Source organism: Aphis gossypii, chromosome 1 (genome assembly GCF_020184175.1).
Source record: "Aphis gossypii isolate Hap1 chromosome 1, ASM2018417v2, whole genome shotgun sequence".
Lineage (NCBI taxonomy): Eukaryota > Metazoa > Arthropoda > Insecta > Hemiptera > Aphididae > Aphis > Aphis gossypii.
The window spans coordinates 234,465-260,248 of NC_065530.1; the positions used below are offsets into that span (position 1 = coordinate 234,465).

The 25,784-nt window shown below is 25.1% G+C and overlaps 1 protein-coding gene across 5 annotated transcripts in view; it reads right to left on the bottom strand.

The window, feature by feature from the left end:
- The window catches only part of LOC114120763 (tyrosine-protein kinase Fer), a 38,398-nt gene that overhangs the window by 8,076 nt on the left and 4,538 nt on the right, over positions 1–25,784 (bottom strand). For all 5 annotated transcript variants that reach the window (XR_007603895.1, XM_027982778.2, XM_027982780.2 and 2 more), the window contains 3 exons: positions 1,018–1,114; positions 713–908; positions 506–637 (listed from right to left, as the gene is read on the bottom strand). Coding sequence is in view for 4 of the 5 variants with exons in the window: in XM_027982778.2 (XP_027838579.1) it covers positions 506–637; positions 713–908; positions 1,018–1,114 (425 nt within the window). In the remaining variant the exon portion in view is untranslated. The remainder of the gene's footprint in view (positions 1–505; positions 638–712; positions 909–1,017; positions 1,115–25,784) is intronic.

Below are 25,784 nucleotides of genomic sequence, written 5' to 3' on the forward strand. Positions count from 1 at the left end.
TACACTTATTATCACAAATGAATATTTAAACTTTAAAAATAATGTGTAGAGCCTAAGTTTTTTTTTATTATTATTTAATTAAGGAATTTCTAGCTAGGTAGCTATTTAAGCCTATACTGATATGTATAATTTTTTCAATTTTTACAATTTATTTTTCTCTTTTTTTACATAAGTGCGATATAATAATAAAATATTAAATTATTAAGTAATAGGTTTAAATTAAGTAATTATCTGAAAGCCTAAGTAAAATCAATAATATGTAGTAAATAGTATATGACTAATTTCGAGAAATGTTTTAATATGTTTTAGTTTATGTATATATTATATTGTATGTACTATATATTATATAAAATATAATGAGCTAGTATGGTGATATACGCAGTCTATTAAAATATTGATATTTAATAATCTTAATTCCTAATGTATTTTGTCAGTCATAGACAAATAAAATACAATTAGGTAAGTTATCTATCTATATTTATTATTTAATTGGGTAGGTACTAACTTTTTTGTATAGTCGTTATACTCTTCACACGGTTGTATGATATCCGTGCACGATTCCATACGCAAGCCAATCTGTACGAACTCTTCAGACGCCGGATTCCATTGTACGGCTAATTCGGTTAAAGCGTTTTTCCTAAAAATTAAAGTTAAAAAAATTAAAATTACTATTATTGTTTAGGTCTAACAGGAGTTTATCAATTACACTAACCAATCAGCTATGATATTTTCCAGCTCTTGTTTATGGTGTTGCATAAATGCTGGCATCATTACTGTCTGGAAATCCTTTTCTGATTCTTGGGCTTCGGCAATTAATAGGACGTATTCATTATGTACAAGATGCAATCGCCGACAAGCCCTTTGGTATTTTTCTCGGACGTCATCCAATTTTCTTCCTCCTCGGCCACCTATTGAAAAAAATATATTAAATAATTAAATAACACAAAAAAATAAAAATAAAATGATTAAACATTTTTTTTTTAAATTTTAAGGATATTTAAAAACAAATAAACTTACTTTTGAAAAAATGTTCTTCAAATCTTGACCTCATAGAACGATAGGTTTCCAAGTGTTTGGTATAATCTGCTTTTTTCCTTGCCAACTCGTCGACCAACTAAAAACCAGAAATGTAATTGAAGTATATTATGTGTATAGATTCTTATCAACTATTAACTAAATTCAATAAAAATTTGTCAAATCACCCGCAGTTATCATGTTTACTTCCTGTAGGTATTAACTTAATATATACAATTTTATCGAGTTATTATACAAGCTACGCTAGTATAAATTACAAAATAAATATTTTAAACATAAAAAGTAAAAATAATGTGGGGTACATTGTACCTATAGCATAATATATTTATATTATTTATCTTTTTAAAAGAATTGCTTAAAGTTGAATTTCGGTATTAAAATAATTATCTACGAGTAGGTACTATAATAATAATAGGTTCTTACATCCTGTTATGTTTAATTAAGATTTCCGAATTTAGATGATTAATTATAATATAAATACGATTACTAGGCATACAAAAGGTACCTACCTAATTCAAGCAAATGTTTAAAACAAAACCCCATTCAGTTGAACAAGTAGAAAAAAACTATCACGTAATTATTGTATAAATAAATCTCAGAAAAACCTATGATTTAATAATAATTAATAAATGGCACGTAGAAATGTATGAAGTGAGTATTGAGTAATCCTGCTTAAGTGAAAATCTTAATTGAAAATCTTAATTGAGTACCGCGTTTATCCGTCGATCGAAATGATGGCCTCAGCGTATTACTGACATAACACTTTTCAATTATGTAAAATATATCGTATTGTCTAAATATTATCTCTAAGTACCTATTTTCTATAAATATAATAATTTATAATCATAGGAATAAATTAAAAACATGGTACCTAAATTTATTTCGCATACAAAAAATGAAATGTAAATAACGAGATGACAAACTTATGTTAAATATAACTCTGGTCTCCCACACGCGTAGTCATACTATGTCATGGATATATACCTATACTATATTTAACAGTCTGTACAGATAAAAAAAATTTAAAAAGTATTTCAAGATTTAGACTAATGAAATTATTGTGTTTATAATTTTAAATGGCAATGGAAAACATTTCAACATTAATCGAATTTCCATACTTATAAACACCGACGTATTTGAAACTATTAAGTTTCTGCAAATATCTACGTCTAGTAATTTTTAACTATAACATAAATCTAAAATTATTTGATACTAAATCATTATTTTACGAGTAATTTTTGGATTTCGTAAAAATTTTAGCTTAGATAAAAAAATTTTAATTGGCAAACGAGTAAATTCTTTTATAATTATTGTAAGTCAAACTTATGGAAAATCTTGTACTAAATTATCAATTTTTAGCTACTTATAAAAATGTTTTTATAAATTATTTTAACTACAAAATAATTTGCAAATATTCATGATTTTGACGAATTTTCGTCAATGTTTGAATTTCAAACATTTAATAAAAAAACAAATGTGCCTATGTAGATATTCTTATAATTTTTAAATCACTATAAGACTAATTTATTAGGAACTTTGAATTACATTTTCAAGTATTTTGACTCAGCCAAAAAATTTTTATCGATATTTATAAAAAACAAAAACTAAAAAAACCAAATATTTCAAATGACTACAATTAGTCTTAAATAAGCGAAATATTTTGGAAATAAAATCATGTAAAGAAAATGACAATCTAAATAACTGGTGAAATTTTCAAGTATCTACGACTTAAAACTTTTAGAATAATAACAAACATTAAAAATCATTTGAGGTTGGTTAAATCGTTATCGTTACACGATTTCGCAAAAATATAAAATTTAAACGCTAATAACATTTTTTTCTATAATGACGCTTTGAGTTTTCTCTATAGCTACTTGAAGGAAAACTTAGTGTTGCATTTTTTAATCTTAGATATAAATACAAACATTTTTATGATTTTTCAATTACTTACAAATTTTCGCAATTTTGACAAAAATTTGAATTTTAAACGCTTATAAAAAAAAATTGTGACTTATGATTTTTGATTTTTGTTTACTACAATAAGCACAACTTATAAGAAGCCTTGTATTGAACTTTCAAATTTTTTTATCGACATTTCAAAAAAAAAAAATACTTAAAAAATCGAAAGTTTAATTATGTATAGATATCACTAATACAAATATTTGGTGAAAATTTCAAGTATTTACAGTGATTCGTTTTTGAGTTAGAACAATACAAAAAAATTGTTTTGTAGAAAACTGGTTTTGCGTGAAAATTCCCATTTTTCCGTCACTTTTTTTTTTGATTTTTTTGAAAAGTTCTGGAAAATTCTTACTATTGACCTGTATAATGCACCAAGAGAATTCACTTTTCCATCGGAAACCACCACTGAAGTTTGAAAATAAAGCATTATTTTGACAAATTATGTTGTACACAGACACAAAAACAAAAAAAAAATACATCATAGTAAAATCAATACATTCATCATTTTTGTTCAAAAACTATTATCAATTAATGCCTATGAAATGATCTAGATAATATTCTTACCTTTAAGTTTGATAATATGTAAACTTAATCTATTATTAAAGCTAACAACGTAAAATTAATATATGCTGTATGTATGTAAGACGGAAACAACGCATACAGGTGTCCTCTTAGGTTAGGTTAGGTCCTCTTAATCAAAGTTACGACGTTACAGTATCTCATTTTTGGAGAAGAGTGGTTATGGCCACTATAATAAAATCCGCGATAGGAATAGCCGTCTTTAATATATTCTATACACACTCTAACATGATGCGTAAAATTAATTATGTCCAGGCGGTGTACTACTATTATGCAATATGACGTATTATTGTAACCAAATTATTCAAAAGTAAATTGTATAAAATATTTAAGTTTTAAGTTTTTTATATTTTAAATCTAACTACGCTAATGGTTTATAGTCGGGACCTAACTTATCTATTATCTTTTTATAGTTAGGACTCAACTTACCGCTTTTAAAATGAACACAAGTTATTACAGACCCAATTTACCTAGCCCCAAATCAATTAACTCTATAACTATACGTCTATACATATTTAAGAGAATAGTCTAAAAAGATTAACACTGTTTTAGTTACTTTGTATAAGATGTTTTAAATTATAACTAATTAAATAATGACATTTTAGATAAATTCATCCTATAGAGTATAGATACTTTAAAATAACATTTAATAAAAAATTGAAAAATAAATAATAGATATTTACAAGATCTTTTAGTTAAAAATCATTTTTTTTTTTTATAAAAAAATTAAATGTATATATTTTTTTTTAAATTTGTATATCCTAATGAACAGTCATATAAAACAATATTATAGTGAATTCTCACAATTATTTAGAATGCATTTGTTTAATATTTTTTTAATCACTTTCAAAATTATAAAAAAAAAAAAATTACATCAACAACAAAACTATAATAATATAATGACGTATTTTTTGAAATAAGTTATTTTACTGACGAAACTATTATCACGAATTAAATTCAAGGTCCTAGTATTTATCACAAGGACAATCCTTTTTTTAAAACTATTATTCGGATTAATTTTTCCAACTTTTCACATATAGTCAATTATTTCAAACAATATAATTTTTCTGTAAATATAACCATATGAGCAAGTAAATAACAATGTTTATTTTAAATTTCAGCATGTATACATTGATATGAACCGTAGTTGAAATCTACAAATTATAGATGGAGTGTAATATGTTTAACATTAGTTATTATATTATTTTGTCTGCATAAAATGGGTTATTAATTTACACATGATAAAAATAAAATAAAAATAAATTTTAAATTTAAAAAAATAACTATTTACTTATTTGATTTTTTATGTCTCACCTTTGTTTACAAACTATAAGTTAAGTTACCTAACTTAACTTCCTATCTAACCATATTTTAATGATACTACTAAGTAGCGTTACTAAGAGGGATCAGAGCAACATACTCAATCTTTTTTTAGTTTAGGCTACATAAAATATTTTAAAATATTACACGGACCGGAATCGCGGAAGCAAGTCAAAATGAACGGGAAGGTGGAAAAGTCGGAAAAAATTTTAAAACATTAAATAATTTATTGTAAAATAATTAAGTATTTATTTTAAATTAATGTGATTTTTGATATTGAGGCATTTTATTTGAAATTTAAGTTTTTGCATCAATCCAATGAATTATTTTTGGACCACATAAAAGCAATTGGCAGACTATTTGTAGGTTGAATAGTTTGGATCAAAAATTGCTAACGCACCCAAGCCTGTTCGTTTAGAGCAGCGTTTCCCAAACTGGGGTCCGCAATCGTACCGAATGGGGTCTGCAAACGTAAATTAAAAATACTACCTACATACTATTTAGTATACAGGGTGATTCTTTTATCAAACAACACTCATTATTTCCAAAAGTATTCATATTTTTGAAAATATTTTTTACATAGTTTCTAATTGTTAAAAAAACAACGTTTTTATAAAAAAATTATATTTTTTATCCTTATAATTTTTTAAGTTTTTTACTTTTTTGAATGCCAACATAGATTTTTAATTTCATATTCCAAAGCAGAATAATTTTCTGAGTAATTCGATACATAAAAATCAAATTTAGGGTGAGTAGTTTATGAGTTATACGCATTTAAAGTTTAGCTGCGCGGAGTGGAGTGGTACGGGGTTACCCCGCAAAATGTTTGTCAACTATTCTGCTTGTCTAATCTTTAAATAAGTATAACTCATAAACTACTCACCCTAAATTTGATTTTTATGTATCGAATTACTCAGAAAATTATTCTGCTTTGAATATGAAATTAAAAATCTATGTTGGCATTCAAAAAAGTAAAAAACTTAAAAAATTATAAGGATAAAAAATATTTAAAAATATAATTTTTTTATAAAAACGTTGTTTTTTTAACAATTAGAAACTATGTAAAAAATATTTTCAAAAAAATTAATACTTTTGGAAATAATGAGTGTTGTTTGATAAAATTCACCCTGTATATAAAAACGGAAATTTTATTTTTATTAAGAAGGTCCGCAATCATTTTTACTATCTCTAAGGAGTCCAGCAAGGAAAAAGTTTAGGAAACGCTGCAGATTTACGGGACCCGAAATATTACAATTTTTTTCTTTTAATAATTATGATTTGTAGATTTATAATAATAAAAAACTATACAATATAATAAACTATTCAATTATTATTATAATTTTAAATTAATAAAATATACAACAATATTTTTTTAAGATATAAAATAAATTCTAATTTAAGATAAATAAATCCTTCCCCTCAGACCTTCCTATATAATGACTAGATGAGAGAGGGAAGGGGGCTCTAAAAATTTCGCTAACGGAACCAAATTTGGAAGTTACGTCTCTAAAGGTACTACTTATTGTTATTGACAGTATAATGTTATACCTACTTATCCTAAAAATAATATGATACATCTAGATAATAAATTAAATAATCGCATAGTTGTATTTGGCACAGGTTATTAAGTTATAAGAATAGCACAGACAAAGATTGATCCGTGTAATTCAATATCGTAACATATACCTAGTGAAATTTCTACATGATACCAAATATTGATATACAAATAATATAAAGGTGCATCGTACACACTCAGTGTCTCAATATAAATATTATACATATTTTATTATCATTCGTACGTGTTAATGTAACTATTGGTTATTATAGCAATTTAATTTATACCATTAGAACTATACAAACAACATAAATAAGTGTCAACTGTCAAAATATTGCGAGATATTGTATGTCCATGCACAATATAATCTATAGGTATTTATATAATTACATGTACATAAATATGTCGAGCAAAAATACATTTCATATATTAAATGCAATAATACAATATGGATACTTATAACTCTTTTTCTTTTTAACTGTCTTTAGTGCATGTTTCTTACAAAAATGTATTTATACATTATACAAATAAATTATTAGTCGTAAACTATACAATTCAATAACTAATGAATGTAAGCATTAATCAGGTAAGTAATAAGAAATAGTAAGACATATGACAATTTGGAGAATACAAATAAATTAGGTTGAAACTTCTCATTCCTAGTTAGTTGGTTCATATACACTTAATTCATATATACAATATGTATAAACGACAAATAAAACACTGTGGTAGCGGCAGAATAAAGTGTAATATAAACAAGACGAAAGGTTAATAACAACTGTAACAATGTATGTATTTATGTGTGTATGTGTGTGTGTGTGCTGTATGTGAAAATCGTTGGTGTGAACTAGTGACATAGGGCAATCGAAAGTGTTGCGAGACATTATTATATTTTATATGACGCATAAAGCGAATGTACGAGAAACCACTACTGTCTAGTTGTAACAAACCTAGTCCCTCGATTTAACCAGGTTTAGTATATGCATATTATGAACTTGTATCTATATAATATCATATAACGAAAAATCGTTTGTACACTTAATAAAACATAGGTAAAAAATAAAATTAAAATAACGAACGACAATAACCACAGAATACAACGTGTGAGATAGGTGCGACACGCGAGCTCAATGGCATTTCCGGAGAGTGAAACGGTTTTCTAGTGCGCTCGGCGAACGGTCTCACACAATCGGAGGTTAATACGTCAGACGGTACTGAATTGCCAGTTTTTAACTCGTACAACTGATAATTAAAAAATCTATTTTGCTTGAGACGCGAGTACGCGACGGAATGAAGTTATGAAAAACAACAAAAAAGTCACTTAGATTTTACAAACTCGTATAATACTAAAAACTCGCATTGCCCGTTTAGCTTCAGCATTGCGGTCCTAATCATATTTTTTATTATCTATATAGAATTATTATTTTATTATAACCACTGTCACTGTGCTGCACGATGTCGTTCCAATGACTACAATAATAATAATAAATAATGATATGATGAGTATATAATATAACGTTAGCGGCTAGAACGCAATATAACTCTAATTTATAATATACATCTTAGATTTTATTATTGTTATAAATTTCATTCTCCTTCATCGAAAGACGGTCTCTTATACGCACGCACGCTCTTTTTCTCTCTTTCTTGCACGCACGCTCTTTTTCTCTCTTTCTTGCACACACACACACACCACACACACACACACACACACACACACACACACACACACACACACACACACACACGACACATGCACATTTATCGTACTTATCGTCCTATACACACGATGGCGTAACGCGTATCCACCACGGCACTATTTTTTTACTGAATGTGACATAGACCTCCCAGCAGATCTGTCTCCTTAAAGAGGAAGAAGAAGAACACTGAGCAGTGAACAACACAGAGAAAAAGAAAAAACACATACACACGACGACAATACGATACGTATATGTACTATGTATATGGTATATATAGTTTTATATACTATATAACACTGGCCTTGAACGCAGTGAGGCGGCGGCGACGCACACGCCTCGTTTGGACACGGTCCCCATTGTTCCAAAGAACGAGAAAAAAGACGGTACAGTGGTGACTATACTCTGTGAAACTGCATATATATACATTAGTAGTTATTATATTATACATTATTATAAACGGTGAGATGATATGATGATGAGAACCAAGAAGGAAGAGGAGGAATTACGTCTTTTTTATACTTATCATATATTATTTCGTGTTTACGCACCGGAAAAGACTACAGGCCGTTACCATCACCGAAATAGCGAAATCCATATAATATTATGAATTTTGTGTTAATATAATGCATTTTTCAATAGACGTCAAAAACAAATCACAGAAATGCGTTATGCGACACAAGTATATAAATGTATAATAGTAGCTTTGCAAGTATACGAAGTGGTATATAATATAATATAGGTACTGTGTATTATACATTCATTGCTGTGAGATATATTATAATATATTAATATCACTATCACTATTATTGTTTTTAAATAATATACAAGCGAAAATGAATCGTAAACCGAAAGGAGTAAAATAATAATATTATTTATTTGCATATTTTTACACGTTTTATAATTTAATCACCAACAAAATGCCATACAGTTTGACGCGAAGTATAGTGATAACGGCGTTTTTCACTTTGTTCGATTTTCGCCACCACGGTTGCCCCACATTATGAAAATTATATTGTGCAAATAAATATAAAAAACGTGGGCTTACGGGATCTTCGCACTTTTCAACTTTAAATTGAAAATTGAAGGTTTTACTTTTTTGTTTTATATATATTAAAAAAGAACAAACCCATTCGTTTTGTTAGTAGTACTTTTTAATTTTTAAAATCATGAAACGCCAAACAATAATATTTTTTATGCATAACCCCTATAAAAATTATCTTCAAATACGAAAAAAAGAGTATACATAAAACATAGTGATAATTGGTAACATTAACTACAAGCGGAAGTGTTAAATGAACCCTAGGGTTCCGCGGAACACTGCAGTTTAAGAAACTGCGTCAGTACAATAAAATATATAGGTAGTTACGAGTACATGCATTTGTTGTTTTTAAAATGATATCCGTAATTTATTACAGATCAAAACTTGATGCGCTACAGACGTACTTCAGATAATAAAATGACGTTTACTTTTATCCAATTATCGGGGATTTGGACCATTTTATTTTTCCGATATTGCGTACACACAACAAATTAATAATTCTATATGTATAGTACCTATCAATTGGAATGTTAATTCCTAGTTTATAATTAAAACTTTATTATTTAACTAAAATACATTTAAAACAATTGAATTTCCAATTTAAAATGACTTAGATAACCTTACATCATAATTCATAACACATTTTTTAATACGACCTAATACGAAAACATTAACATTATTTGTCATTACTCGAATTGAGAGAAAGGGGTGTACGGATCATATGATGCTTATTAGTTATTACTGCTAACAATTAAGTTCTACTAATAATTTTCATTGGAATGGGGCATGAAAGAAATGTTCTTTTGGATAAAGTACTTTACTTTTTCAACATACAATTATTATTGATTTGGCATAATAGGTACAACTTATTAATTTTGAGTTTCATAAAATGTTATCGAATAAGATTAATATGATCTTTATTTTGAGAATTATATCTTAAATCATATTATAACTTACAACGCATTAATGATAACAACATTAAAATCGTTATAAATTGTTAATTTAATATTTTCATAGTTACCAACAGTTATAAAGTAAATGAATTAATATTATAAAAGAATTTAAATTTATATAAATTGATTACATTTTTTTCCCTTTATTGTTATATACACAATCTGTACAATAAGTGTATATATTGGCTAAAATAAAATGTATAATACATGAATAAGCTTGATAAAAGTAACCACCCGCAGTGATGACACTTTTAAGTGAGGTTTTACATTAATTTTTACATATATATATATAATATAATATATTAATATATATATATAAGTAAGTTAACATATCTCTACACCAGTTGCGTTTTAAGTGCCTTTGAGGATTACCCGGAATACCATGTGATGAAAGAGATTTAATTAGAAGATTGGAATGAGTCGCTAGCCAATTATGGAATCTTTTATAATAAGTTACTGCTTTTTTTTTACAGTTTTGATTTTCAGGTCTGTGTGAAGGGTATGATTTAAAACATATGGGGGGAGAGATCGTTAATTTCCTTAATGCAATATTTTGAAAAGCCTGAATACGATTTAGATTTGATTTTTTAGCATTTCCCCAAAGTTGGAGACCATAAGTCCAAATGGATTTGTTGAGGGATTTATACATTATAGTAGTTTTATATTTAGATTTGTGTGTTTGTTTGATTAAAATTTAAAATTAATTTAAAATTTTAATCTGAACCAAACTGCAATTGCCCATTGTTTAAAAAACATTTATTTTAATTTAATATTAAAAGAATTTGACGCTCATATAAGTACAAGGCCACATATTAATGAACTAATTATTTTTCTTAGATTATCTAAGTATATATCGGTCTGTATAAAAAAAATTTAAACGAAAAGCAGTTTTTAAAACCGTTAATAGAATTCCTCTCTACTTAATCGTTGCCAATACGATACAAATACGAAAACTGGTCACTGTTATTTGAATATAGTTATTAATTACACAACAATCGAAATTATAAATAATTTCCTCAAATGGTTTTATTAAAATTTTTTTTTTTTAATTTTGCCATACACAATAAGTATTATTGTTTATTTATTATATTATAATTAATTTATAAATATTATAAAAACGAATTGCCGTAAAAATATCGTTTTGGAGTGTACAATGATGTACCTACCTACCTAGCAAGCATCTACTATTACATAGTTTATGAATTAAGTAATTAAATCACAGTTTTAATTTTAGATTTTAAACGGAGTAATGAATGTATTGATTCTACAATGATGTAAGTTATTTTTTGTTTTTGTGGCTGTGACGTCTGTGTACACCATAACTTGTCGAATGTTATATCTTATGTTATAGTCGAGGTTATAGTTAAAAATTACTAGTCATTGAAACTTAAAACATACACCTGTAGTTGTTTAAATTGGCATTATGGCCTACTCTATATCTGAGGTCCACTCGATTCTTACCGAACAGCAGTTACCTACTTGATCACTCTTTTACTTTTTGTTTTATTGTCTTTTTAAGTTTTTCTTTGTCATACTAAAAATAGACAGTCAACAGTCATCATATATTAACGTCCCATCGACTTATATTGTCTTTCCATATCCCCATCACATTTATGTAAGGGTTCCACTTATTCTTCAGTTGAAGTACCCAAATTTCCCAAGTGGAAAAGTAAAATATTTTGTTCAATTTACATTCATAAAATGTGATACAGACCACAATGATATCAAAAACTGAGTACTGACAAGCACTATTATAGAGACCCTCTATGGACTCTTCCAACCATCATTACGTGATACAAACAATACGAATTGGTAGAATCTCACATTATGCTTGATAGGTACAAAACGTCATACCGTTGACAAAAAAAGCCGCAAGCTTTATTTTGGGTCATCAGACATACATATCAGATATAGGACACATATTTATTAGTCATATAATTTTGAAACATTTCATCTTTCATTATATTTGCTTTTGTGGTTTGAATATGCCACCATTGAGCGTTTGAGCTTTAGTCAAATACGACTGTGAACTTGTTGCAGATATTGGACCATTTTTATCAAGTTAATTATACACTTATATTTTATTTTATAATTAAAGAGGATAGTACCTGATAATTTAGATGAATTAACTAGTTGTGTACGTATTAAGTTTTTAGTTCTAAGAGTTAAATATAGATAACATGAAGATAATATAAAATGTAATTCAATGTATATTCGAAGGTTAATTCGTTACACGTGGAATTTAATTAGAAGTTGTCGCAATAACGTTGGCTGTGGATAATATGCGAATACGCAATATTTTACTTTTTAATATAAGTATAATATTTGTTACAGACAATAAGCCTAAGATTTAAGAAAACGTAACATGATAAATAAAAACTGTCTTTAAATTTAATTTAATTGAGTATATAAAAATCTATAATTGGTATTATTCAAGAGTTTAATTTAAAAAAATTTAAAATATAATATTGAATCGTAATTAATAACGTAAGTATTGTTTTAATTTAATATTACACTGAGTAGACAATTTGTAAAATAACTACACACGATAAAAAAACAATCCAATTTCAGCACATAAAAATCAGAAAATATTTCAAAGGTCTATAAATCACTTATTTTAAAAATGAATTTTCACTTTTCAGTAACTTATACTTAAGTAAAAGGCATTTTTTTTTTTTAATTAGAATGATCTATGTTAATTTTTAGTGGTTTGATTTATAGGAAAATAGTATTATTTCAGTTCTATTCAACGAAATTCTAACAGTAACAAAAAATATTTCTCCCACGTTGTATTTAAAAACATTTGTATCGCTGACTTAACAATGCATTTAATACGTGCACACCATGAGTTCTGCTTACATAACATGCTAACTAGGTTATTGCTTTAAATGATGAATATTGAATTTATAAATTATTCCAAGCCATTAAAGGTACATTATAGGTAGGTACCTGTAATCTATATCGTATTAAAATATAATAAGCATTATCCTAAATTAATAAAAAACATTAGTCAGGTTAGGGTTAGGTTAGGTTTTAAAAACAAAAAAGCATGAGTCAAATATTATAAACATAATATATAGTAATATGTAAATTCCATAAAAGAGTAAAAATAGGATCATATTATAAATAGATAACACCTAATATCTTAAAATAAATTTAAAATGTCATAGCATATAGTAAAATTAATAATATTATAAGTAATATACTTAAAAGTTTTAAGTTCCCACAAATAATGATTTAAATTACAACAAAATAATTAACATTTAAAATAATATAAATAATATTTACAGTTTAGATAAGGGATTTCATTAAAATTTGAACTTTAATAACTAAAAATTAATTTTCTATATATCTATAAAATTTTATAGTTTCAGTATGAACTACTTATAACCTGCACTAAATTTTCAAATCTTAAAGACCAAAAATTATTTGTTAATTTTTGAGATTTTGACCAATCGTATCAAAATTCTAACCTTAAACACTCATAAAAAATTTTGTGACAAGAGATTATCGATATTTTTTTTAATTAAAAACTTATAATGCACTTTGTATTTCTACCTAATTTTTATTCAATATTTATAGAAAAAAATCTACAATTTATCATGCCAAGCTAAAATAGTTGATTGATGGTAAAAAAATATATTTTAAACATTTAATGAAAAGTTCAAGTATCTACGGTTATATAAAATTGTAATATATTATAATATTATAAATTAAACTATATAATTATAAAACAATTATTTTGTATTGAAAAAAGTATTGTAGGAATTAGCAATAGGTTAGGTAAATAATAGATAATAATAAACTTCATTAATAATAAAAAAAAAATAAACAGAAAATAAGCGTACCTAATACTACGTTAATTGGTTTATAAATATGTATTTTAATCATATAAATATACTGTATTTTCTATTTTGAATAATATTATGTATGCATAGTTTAAATTTTGAATAAGTACTAAAAAACTCTACTCAATAATTAAATTTATTTTTAAGTATATAATATATTGTTGATTTTTCTTATTGTTTAAGGACCTTCAAAAATTATTCTTCGTTTAACATATTTAATGTACATACTCATATATTTATAATTTTCTAGGACATATTTAAATGTTATCTCAGACTTAATGAACATTATTTTCCAAGAATATTTTAACAAGGATAATTAATATGGGCCATTTATGATACTTATAAGTTATAACAGTATGAAATAATATTGTGCTATAGCCAAATTATTATCATTTTTATTTATTACTATGCATAGCCAATAAGTTTCTATACAGTGACTTTTTATACTTTAATTACTCATTTAACTCTTAAGAACCTACAATTATGCCTAAGAGCTTTTAAAATTATATTTTTGATTTTATAGTTTATAATCTACTATTTAAAAATTTATAAATTTATAAATTTTAAACATCATATGAGCACTATTTCGCTGTCACATTCTGTATCTAACTATTTTTATAAAAAAAATATTATAACCAGTATAATGTAAAATTCAATTTTATCTAAATATTGACCCATTCATTATTTTACATTAATATATACATGCTATATACATTTTATTATAAAAATAATTAAAATATATGAAAAAAATCAACACTTTATTGAATATTCATTTTATATAACACTTTTAGTCCAAAATATTATTTTGAAATTAAGAAGATAAAATGATACTATTAAAGCACATTTTATCTGTTTATAATAGTTTATAATAAAATATAGGATCGTATAAAAATATATACATACTATCCAAAATAAGATAATTTTATTTATAAAGATAATAAAATTTTCTAAAACATTACAAATAAATAATCATAATAATTGTTTTAGTTACCTAACCTTGTTTTAATAAGAATTGACTACTTTGTTGTTTATGAATTTAAATCATTACCACAATTACCTTTTACAGTTCTCTGATTTTTTTTATGGAAAATTGATAAACATTTTTATCTAAAACGTAATACCTAAGTGAACAAGACAATAGCTGTTATATATTTATACCTACGTGAAATTATGTAAAAATTTTAATTTGTTTAAAAATAATCTATAATTTTAAATAGGTATTTTAAAAATAATTTTGTCAAAATGCATAATCTACTGTCGATAATATTTTCACCTAAATTATTTTTATTTAACTTTCATTAAATTAAAGAATAACTATTATTTTGATTTTGATATCGGGTTTTTTCTCTATTTATTCAATGGCATTAAAGGTAAAAAATTCAAAGAAAAACATTTAATTAATATCAATTATACTATCATAAGCTATACTTATAGAGAACACATTTTTTTATCATTTAAAAATCGTATAATAAATGTTTGATTCCATAAAATAATTTTTAATTGTTTTTATATGTATAGTGTGACCAAAACGATGACCAGTTCACTGTAATAAACTAGATTTATATATAATTATCTGCGACATCTTAACTTGGTCACACTATAGGTACCTAATACCTATACACAATGAACAACTGATCATTTAAAACAAGACTAATTTATTGTTTCTGATTTCATTCTCCAGCGTCTAATATTTATAGAAGTAATATACTAAGTACTAACATCTAATGAATTTACTTCTAGATATATATATTATATACATTATGTTAATTATTTTATGTAAAAAGCTATTTTTGATAAAAACAAATAATGAGTATAACATCAAACGAAATGATAGGAAAATTTTATTTAAGCCTACAGTTTTTTGAATAATAGAAATTGAAGTGGATTTTTGCAATTATTCAAAACTTAACAACTAGTTCAAAATTGGATATTAAATAAATTACTTATAGATTAATTTATATATATAAAATAAAAAAGGTATCAAGTAAGTAGTAACGCTCTGTTGTTCGGTAGGTATCGAGTGAAACTCGATCATTATAATGGATACTTTAAATTTGAATGTAATGATAGATATCAGGTATAGTAACGATTCTGAACGGAGATGATTTGACAAAGCCCATGATATATTTTCCACCGGGTAGTGAAAAAGATGGTTTATGTTTAAATGACCTGAATACCCTAAAATTAAATCATGTACAGAAAATTGCAATTAAAACAATTGATATATGTTTAAAGTTTCTACGACTAGTAATTTTTAACTGTTTATAAATCTTTGATAGTAAATCGTTATTTAAAGAGTGAATTTTGGATTTCAAAAAATTTAAACTTAAGATAAAATTTTTCAATTGACCAAAGTTAGACTTCTTTTATAATTATTGTAAGCCAAACTTCTGGAAAACCTAGTATTCAATTTTCATTTCTTAGCTACCTATAAACATTTTTATACATTTTTAACTACAAAATTATTTACAAATATTCATGATTTTGTCAAATTTGAACATTAAAGACTAATAAAAAAAATGTATGCCTGTATATTTTTTATAATTTTTGAATCACTATAAAACTAACTCATAAAAAACTTTAAATTAAATTTTCAAGTATTTTGATTCAGCCAATAAAATTTATCGACATTCATAAACAAAAACGAATATTTCAAATGCCTATAAATAATACCTTAAAATAAGCGAAATATTTTGAAAATTAAATTTTGTAAAGACAATGTTAACAACTAGTGAACGTTTTAAGTATCTACGATTTATCATTTTTTAATAATAACAAATATTTAAAATCGTTTGAGGACAAAGTGTTATCGTTATGCGATTTCGTAAAAATTTAAAATTTAGACGCTCATAATATTTTTTTTATATAATGACAATCGAGTTTTCTCTTAAGTAACCTATAGCTTTTGAAGGAAAAATAGTGGTAAACTTCGTATTGAATTTTTCAACCTCAGACATAAATACTAAAAAATTTATGAATTTTAAAATACAAAATTACTTGCAAATTTTTTTGATTTTGACTATTTTCGTAAAAATGTGAACTTTAAACGCTTATAAAAGAAATTGAAACTAACGATTTTTGATTTTTTTTTTTAACTGTATAAGTAAAACATAAGAAACTTTGTATTAAACTAAATAGTTTGAAAATATAAGCTATTTTTAATCGGACTAGAACCTAAGATTTACAATAATTTGTACAGATAAATAATAAATATACATTTTTATCATCAATATTAATTTTAAGTGAAAATGATGCAGAGTCCTACTAAACCCTTAATCTAAAAAACAAAAAACAAAATGAATAATTGTATAAAATAAAATAATTTCAAGACGAAAGTGTCATCAATGGGTTGGCTTCTTCATTCAAAATTTTCAATTTTCCTGTCAACAAGCTCATACTCATATTGTGCCGATTGTGTATATTCTAATAAAGTAAAAAATATATATATTAATTTCACTCATAGAACAAAATTAACACAAACATGAGCTCAGGCTGTTTTATAATATTAACAAGATTGTACATTTGTACATACATAGTTTATTATTTGTTGTTAATATTGTATTCATTAAATGTTTAGAACTGTGGTATTATCATGCTATATCATTTATATAATACGTTAAATATCGAAATATTTGAAGACAAAAATATCAAATTAACAGAAACTAATTACCGCTTATTTAATAGTTATAAAAATACACACAATATAAATTAATTAATAGGTAAGGTGAAACATTAAATACAAAATAATAAATTATTTTATGGATGGACATCTTTAAATTAAATTTTATTTGACAAATAATTTAGGTCATGAAATAAAAATAGGTAAACGTAAACTGAAACTGTTGCGCCAAGCCAATACATTGTTTGGAAGTTTGGCAAAAAATATGTATGCAAGTGAAACAGTTTGACACAAGAAAATAAAACCAATTATAATTTCGAAACATCCGTGTGTATAAAGATTGAATATTCGTATGTTGAATAATATACAATTTTAAGTATAATTGGCTTATATAATTAAGGTACCTACTTTAGCCCTCGGGTGTTGTATATGTATTTTTATACCATTTGTCAAAAAGCCGTTTGGTATTTACTTTTAATAGAAACATTTTTAAGAAAAATTGAGTAAATTATAACTTATAACTGCCAATAAATATACACAGTCTTATTATTTTCAAAGTATTGTTACAATACTTAAAGAATTTTACTCAAGCATCATATAATATATAAAAAACTTTTTGCGGGCAATAAGATAGATTATAATAACATTTAAAATTTTTAATTTTATAGAACTATAATTAAGTATAAATATAATTAAAAATACTATTTTATTTAATGGTTGTTATAGAATGCTGTCGTTATGATAAGTGTAAAAAGTAGTTTAAATTTAGTAGCAGGTAGTGTATCAACAAAATTTTAGTTATATATTTTAATACTTAATTTAGAACTATAATAATATAGTAATAATAATTATAAATTATAATATAGGATAATAATATAATCTTATAATTTACTAAATTTCTCTATTAAAAAATAAACAAAATAATAGGAATATATTACTTTTAGATTATTCATTGCTACAGTTATAGCGGGCCAGATAAGGTCCGATAACTACAATTTGGAGACTTTTGTTCTAGAAATCTAGACTATACGCTTACAGCTAAAGTTCTTTAAAAATTATAAAGGCTAATATTTCTAGAAAGTATTATTTCATTTTCAATATCTCTTTGGTTTATTTGCATTTTAGATTTACGTAGTTTTCATAATTTAAATTTAAATTAATCGGTTGAAAATTTTAAAATGCACTATATAATATTATGTCAGATGCTAACATTAACGATGATAATAATAGGTAATTAGTTTAACTATTATAATCAGTTAATAATCAGTAATATGTTTAATAATTGCAATTACAAATAGTCAAATATATAACATAATATATATAATAATAATTAATATTACAATATATTTAGATATTTTATTTTGAAAAAATTTAAAAATAAATTATGTTTGAAGGAAATGAATGTTTAAAAATAGAATATAATTTTTTTTTTAAAAAAAAAACATTTAATTTAATATTTATGAATTTATGATTGATGGTTATACAAACTCAAAATAGATCGTTACTTTAAATGTCTAAATCAAATTTAAAAATAACTGTATTGGGATAACTTTTACATAGATAAGTTCAAATTAAAGTCTACTAATATTTAGTTTGATTTTACAAACCGAAATCTAGTGTGCATACTATAGTCATGACTTACCTTTGCTTACATATACTTCTTTAACAATCACTCCAGGGAGTCTAGTCTATGATTACGTATTAAACTCTACTACCGTTTCAACAATTATTGCTTATGAATACTAATGGTATTTTACAATATTAATAATATGTATGTAATATATTGAAACCTCAGTGTAACCCCAGTAAATCTCAAGCACAGCTCTTTAATAATTTTACCGTAACTATAAATACTTAGCAAACAATAATTATTTTTATGCACGATGTATAATACACATCAGGAGGTGTCAGGTGTGGTTGTGACTTGGGAATCTTACTCATGTTTTGACCTCAACAGTTACTATAATATTTGATAGCAATAATATTATTATTACACTGTTATTGGAAAGGCAGAAAATATACACGATCGAGCAACTGTTACGTATATAATAATAATATATACATTTTTCTAATCAACTCAATTATTCAGCATCACAATCTTGAGTAATTACATTTTCACATAAAATTAATAAATTCGCGGGTAATTTTATTTTAAATTAATGTTCCCAATAATAATAATCTATCGTCTACGTAATTTTACACAGTTAAAAACCAATCAACAGATAAAAAATTCAAAATGCTATACGATTGATATTTACTTTGATAGTAAATAATAACTTATATATTGTTTGTATAAATATAAAATTTATACCAAACATCATTAATAAAATAATATATGTGGGCATATTATAATTATCAATTAACCTAATACCTATTACCTAATGAAAAACAGTATATCTACATTCTACACAGCTATACATGAATAGAAAATAATTAATTGACAAATTAAAACTACAATAGTCAATATTGTATTTAAATTTTAAAATAACATACAATACACATTTTTTTAATACATAATAGTGAAAATGTTCGAATAATTATATAATATATCATTATAAATGTTCCAGAAAATAATACAAAGTTGTTCATTAGTGCGTTCTATACTAATTCGTAGAATACAAGAATACAATACTTATAAAATATTTTTTATGATAAAAATAAAGGGGGGATATAAAGGTATTGATGTAAGATAAAGGTATTTGAATAAAAAAATGTATTACACCTACTTAGAATAGACGGTAATTAGGAAATGTGCACAAAGAAAATGTGACTATGACGAGTTTATATTATGGTAAATGGGTAACGAGTCAAGACAAGAGATAAATTAATACATTTTACTATAGGTATTATTAGAGATAAGATATTCTAAGGTCAACAAGGGAATAAATCAAACAAATATATACCCCTTTGTTTATAAAAACAATATGTAAGTAAGTATAGTATAAGAATATAAAATATTAGAATAAAACACTTTTAAAAATTAAAAATTTAGAACTAAGAAAATTATACATGGTATATCTTATAAGTTATTATATAATACGAAAATTTGAATATTTAATACTTTAAAAATGAATATAAAAGCACTATCCATCTATTGATATAACAGTCGAAATAAATTAAATTCTAGACTCCTAATTGATCATCAAAATCTTCTATAGCCAGGAGCAAAACAATTAACTGTAAGCGTTTAGTCCAAGTGTAGAATTTCTATATTATACTATGAAAAAACAATTATATTATAGGAATACCTTGCATCATTTTTCTAATAAATGGTATAATTGACCGATTCCGGTCTTCAATGCAGACTACTATAATATTATGTTCTACTTGTACACTAAACTATATGGAAAATATTCAAGGCTACAGATAACTTTTTATTGGTATTCAGTACAAAACAATAAGATCTTGAGTAAAGTTATATGCAAAAACAATTTGTACCTACGACATATCACGTCGAATCGCTTAAAAAATTATTTCACTATTTCACTATATTTAAGGGACAAGCTTACTGCAGCCTACTTATACATAAAATATTTAGCAATTGTTTTATGTAATTCCACCTGGGAATACATTTTGAAACGCATTGGGTTAAATTAATTATAAACTTCAACCTGACAAATTAGTTTTAAATTAGCCTTATTCATATTAATGATTAAATAAAATCTTAGGAAAACTATTAGTACCTATTTAGAAGGTTAAAATTGAAAGTATCAAAGGAAATATTATGTCTGTCTTTATTTCTTTAAGACTTAATTAAGACTATGCATGAAGTAGTCGACACGTTTTCGAGAAACCTTGGAAACCTAGTTTCGGCAGCCAACTTTTTCAATCAATCAATATTCAATACAGACATTAGTGCCTACTTTAACTTTCAGACTGCATTCGCCGAGTTCTAATGACCGGAAAATACAATCAAAAGAAAACGATAATAAAAAATTAATAAAACAAAAATATTTTGAATTTAAACAAATTACTACAATATTTTTATTAGGATTTGGACTCTATTATTACAAAAAGACAAAAAAGTGATTATTTATTTAAATAATTACATAATGCATTTGTATTTGGTAACAATTAATTTAGAAAACGTATGCTATCTAATAAATTGAACAAAAAGCGTACATAAATATATTAACGAATACATAAGGATAAGATGTACTTGTAATACAAAATTAGAAAATTAATAATTTTATACGTGACAATAATTATTTATTTTTATTAAATTATTCTAAGGTGAAATATTATAGTTTAACATTATATTATGTGAGTTCGTGTATTTGTAAATGGTATTTTTTTTCTGGGGGAAGCTGTACAAATAATGTTACATATTAATTTAGGGTTAAGATGTTTATGCACTAAAAAATGTATGAATATAGGTATGCACTTATGCACCAAAAAAACAATTAAATATCTCTCCCAAAATTTTTATCCAATTGCGGCCTTGCTCGTTATAACATAAAATTACGTTATTTTTCATCATTTATCATTGAAAACCGTCAAATATGCGTTTATAAACAGAAAAAACCTATGAAAAAACATAAATTATACACTTATAAATGGAAAATGGTAAAACATATGCAGTTATATGCAAAATAAAAATTTGATATTCTGAATATAGACATAATGAGACACATTTCGGTATAAGAATGGAAGCTATTGGATAATCTAAAAAAAATATGCAAAATCTTAAACATCCTAACCCTACATATTATTTAAGAAACGAATTAAATAAATTAACATAAAACATATTTATATACAAAATACATACATCTATTCTACAACATACTATTATTAGAAATTAAAAAAAAAAAATATTGTAAAGGTACTATATACTCAGTACTCACTACTTTTCATAAAGGTAGTCATAAATCATAATGATTTTAACCCAAATCTACAAAAGCAGTAATCGTTAGCTAAATTTGAATAATTTAATTTAATAGTTTCTAGTTAACCTACGATTTAATGTCAATCTCTCCCTAACCTAACCCCCTGGACAAAAAATTAAAAGTAAAAATATTAATTAATAATATAGAATGCTATAGTTAATAAACGTATTGTTTATGAGATTTTTTTATTAAATAATATTATAAATTGTTGAATTAGTATACATAAATATTAAATATAATTCAATAATATTTCATAATAACACTATTTCCAGTATAAATTTTCAGTCATTAAACATTAGATATTAATTGCCCAACGCTCAACTTTGTTTATAATTATTGTAAGCCAAACTTATAGAAAACGTTGTATTCAATTTTCAATTCTTAGCTACTTCTATAACATTTTTTATACATTTTTAAATATACAAAATAATTTGCAAATATTCATGATTCTGTCAAATTTTAACTTAAAATATTTGGCTGTGTATTTTTATAGTTCTTGAATCAATATAAGACTAACTCATGAGGAACTTTGAATTAAATTTGCAAGTATTTTGATTTAGTCAAAAAAAAATTTATCAACATTTATAAACAAAAATGAATATTTCAAATGCCTATAAATAGCCTCAAAATAAGCGAAATATTTTGAAAATTAAATCATATAAAGAAAATGCCACTTTAAATAACTGGTAAAATGTTCAAGCTACGGTTATACTTTTTGAATAATAACAAATATTTAAAATTGTTTGAGAATAAATCGTTATCATTACGCGATTTCGTAAAAATGTAAAATTCAACGTTCAACATTTTTCCTATAATGACGCTTAGAGTTTTTTCTATAGCTATTGACTATAAAAAAGTCAAAATTTAACTATTTATAGATAACACTAATATAAACATTTAAAGAAAATTTCAAATATTTACAGTAATTATTTTTTGAGCTATAATTATTATAATATTAGTTTTTTTTTTAACAATTGGAAAATTCTTACTTTTGACTTATAATGCACTAAGGATATTTACTTTTCCATCAGAAACCATCCCGAAGTTTGAAATTGAATCATTATTACGACAAGTTATGCTGTACACACATACAAAAGTAAAATCAATACATCCATCACTTCGTTCAGAATCCAAAAACTTAAAATATGTTCATATGAATTACTGTCAAAATACTTTTTTAAACTATCATCATTGCTCAAATTATTACGAAAAACTCCTGTTCTATAATTTAAAATTGTTATTGATGCACATCAGTTGCTTATCTGTAGAGCTTTTAGAATGAGCCTTGTGATATTTAGATGATTAATACAATTAGGTATATTTCAGGAGAAGCCATAAGACCATTCTTCAACTTAGTGTTATTTCGTTTAAAAAATATTAATTAATTTAGAAAGAAAATATCTCAGTCCAAAAACAGAACGTTCAGTACCACTAAAAACCACGGAAGGAACGTTCAAATTTAAAATACACTCATTATAAATTAGAAGCTACTCTCAATTATTTAATATTGAAATAGTATTTATGTGGAGTGTGAACCAATTTACAACGCATTTGTTTTTACTATGTTTTCATAAACAATAACCTCTGAAGGTTGCCATCATTGTCTTATTAGCAGCTAGGGTCAAGAACCTACAAACGTATACAAAAAAAAAAAAAACGACGAAAATATCCAATTTCAATTCGGTGCAAGTGAATTGGTATTTATACATATAAATATTCTTAAGTATAAATACACGCTAAACCATTGGTTTACTCGTCAATGCCAATTATAGGAGATCCGGAGCAATTCAAAGAATAGCGGTGTTTCTGAGAGTTAGTGGTTACTAAAATGCATGTCTACACTCTGCTGACTAGATATAAAATTACTAAAGCTGTTAAAACCACTAAAACAGTTAAACCTATTAAATTACGAAAGTGTTTTGAGTTTATGACGTAGGTATACACGTCTTTGATTTATACGTTATACGACAAACCTAAAAATAATTATTATTGGCCCTTCCAAGTTCTAACCCTTTGGTTTTATACTATTAAACGTTATTACTATTTTTTTTCTACTGTCGGCCGATCAAGTTCACTGCAATAACGACAGAAGGTCAATGGCCTGCAGTATTCATCCATAGCGCAAATAAAATATCGTCGGTTAGGTTACAACCACTTAATCGGCAGTCTAACAGATAAAGAAATTCCGTAAAGAAATTTTACTTTTTGATAATCGATGTTAGAAAATCATAATTGGTGTTAAGTATACCCAAATAACAGCCTACAGGTGAAAATTGATCTATGCATAGTCTTCAAAATGAAGTTCAAGTTTAAAAAAATGTACTTTCCAATTTTTTTCTAAATAATAAAATGATAAAATTTAAGTCATCGAATCGAATACAGAATAATATATTTTACAGACTCATCAAGATTTACGTAATTGTAATTACATATTTACATTATTATTATTTTTATTTATATAATTATATAGTCTTATAGTTAATGTATGTTTAATGTTAATAGTTATTTATTATGAAATTTTATATTTTAATTAAATCATAATTATCATTTATCAAAAAAATAATACCTAATAATTTTAACACTACAACATATACAATTTAGACTGTTAACTAAAAATGTTAAAATGAGTTATAAATATCAAAAGTGCATAACATACGTATTAAAAATACTTATATTATAATGTTACATATTATAGAATATTATGGATACTAATTTTCAAACAAATAATAAATTACATTGACGAGCTTTAGTTTAAAATGTACATTATTAAATGTTTCACAATAATTTCTTTAAAATCATAATTCTTTGCGAATATGCATATAAGAAGACATCTGTGACCGAATAAATCAATAGTGGCATGAGAAAGCACTTTCATCAGTTTACAATAAGGCGTAGAATGTCTTGATGATAACCTAGTCTATACCAACCAGTCGCATTATTCAAATAGACCGAAACCACGGTAATGGTATGTACCGGATCAAGGTCACGCCAAACGAAAAAAAAAACAAATAAATCTGCACGGAACTTATGTAACACTCCAGTTGCATTGGTGGGGACAGGATACGGATGTCCGGCGAGAAATCTTCGTGTATAATATATACTACATTATAATACAGTATCTGATTAGCAGGCAGTATTCTGCAGTTATTGCATTTCGAGCTTCATCAGTCAGCAATAATAGGAGCGGTCGTAATAATTTCTTGTTGACGAGTGTACGATCTACTCTTATCGAACCTGTTACACCCGACAAAAACAATTCACACGATCATGAACAATAATTGTTTTGTA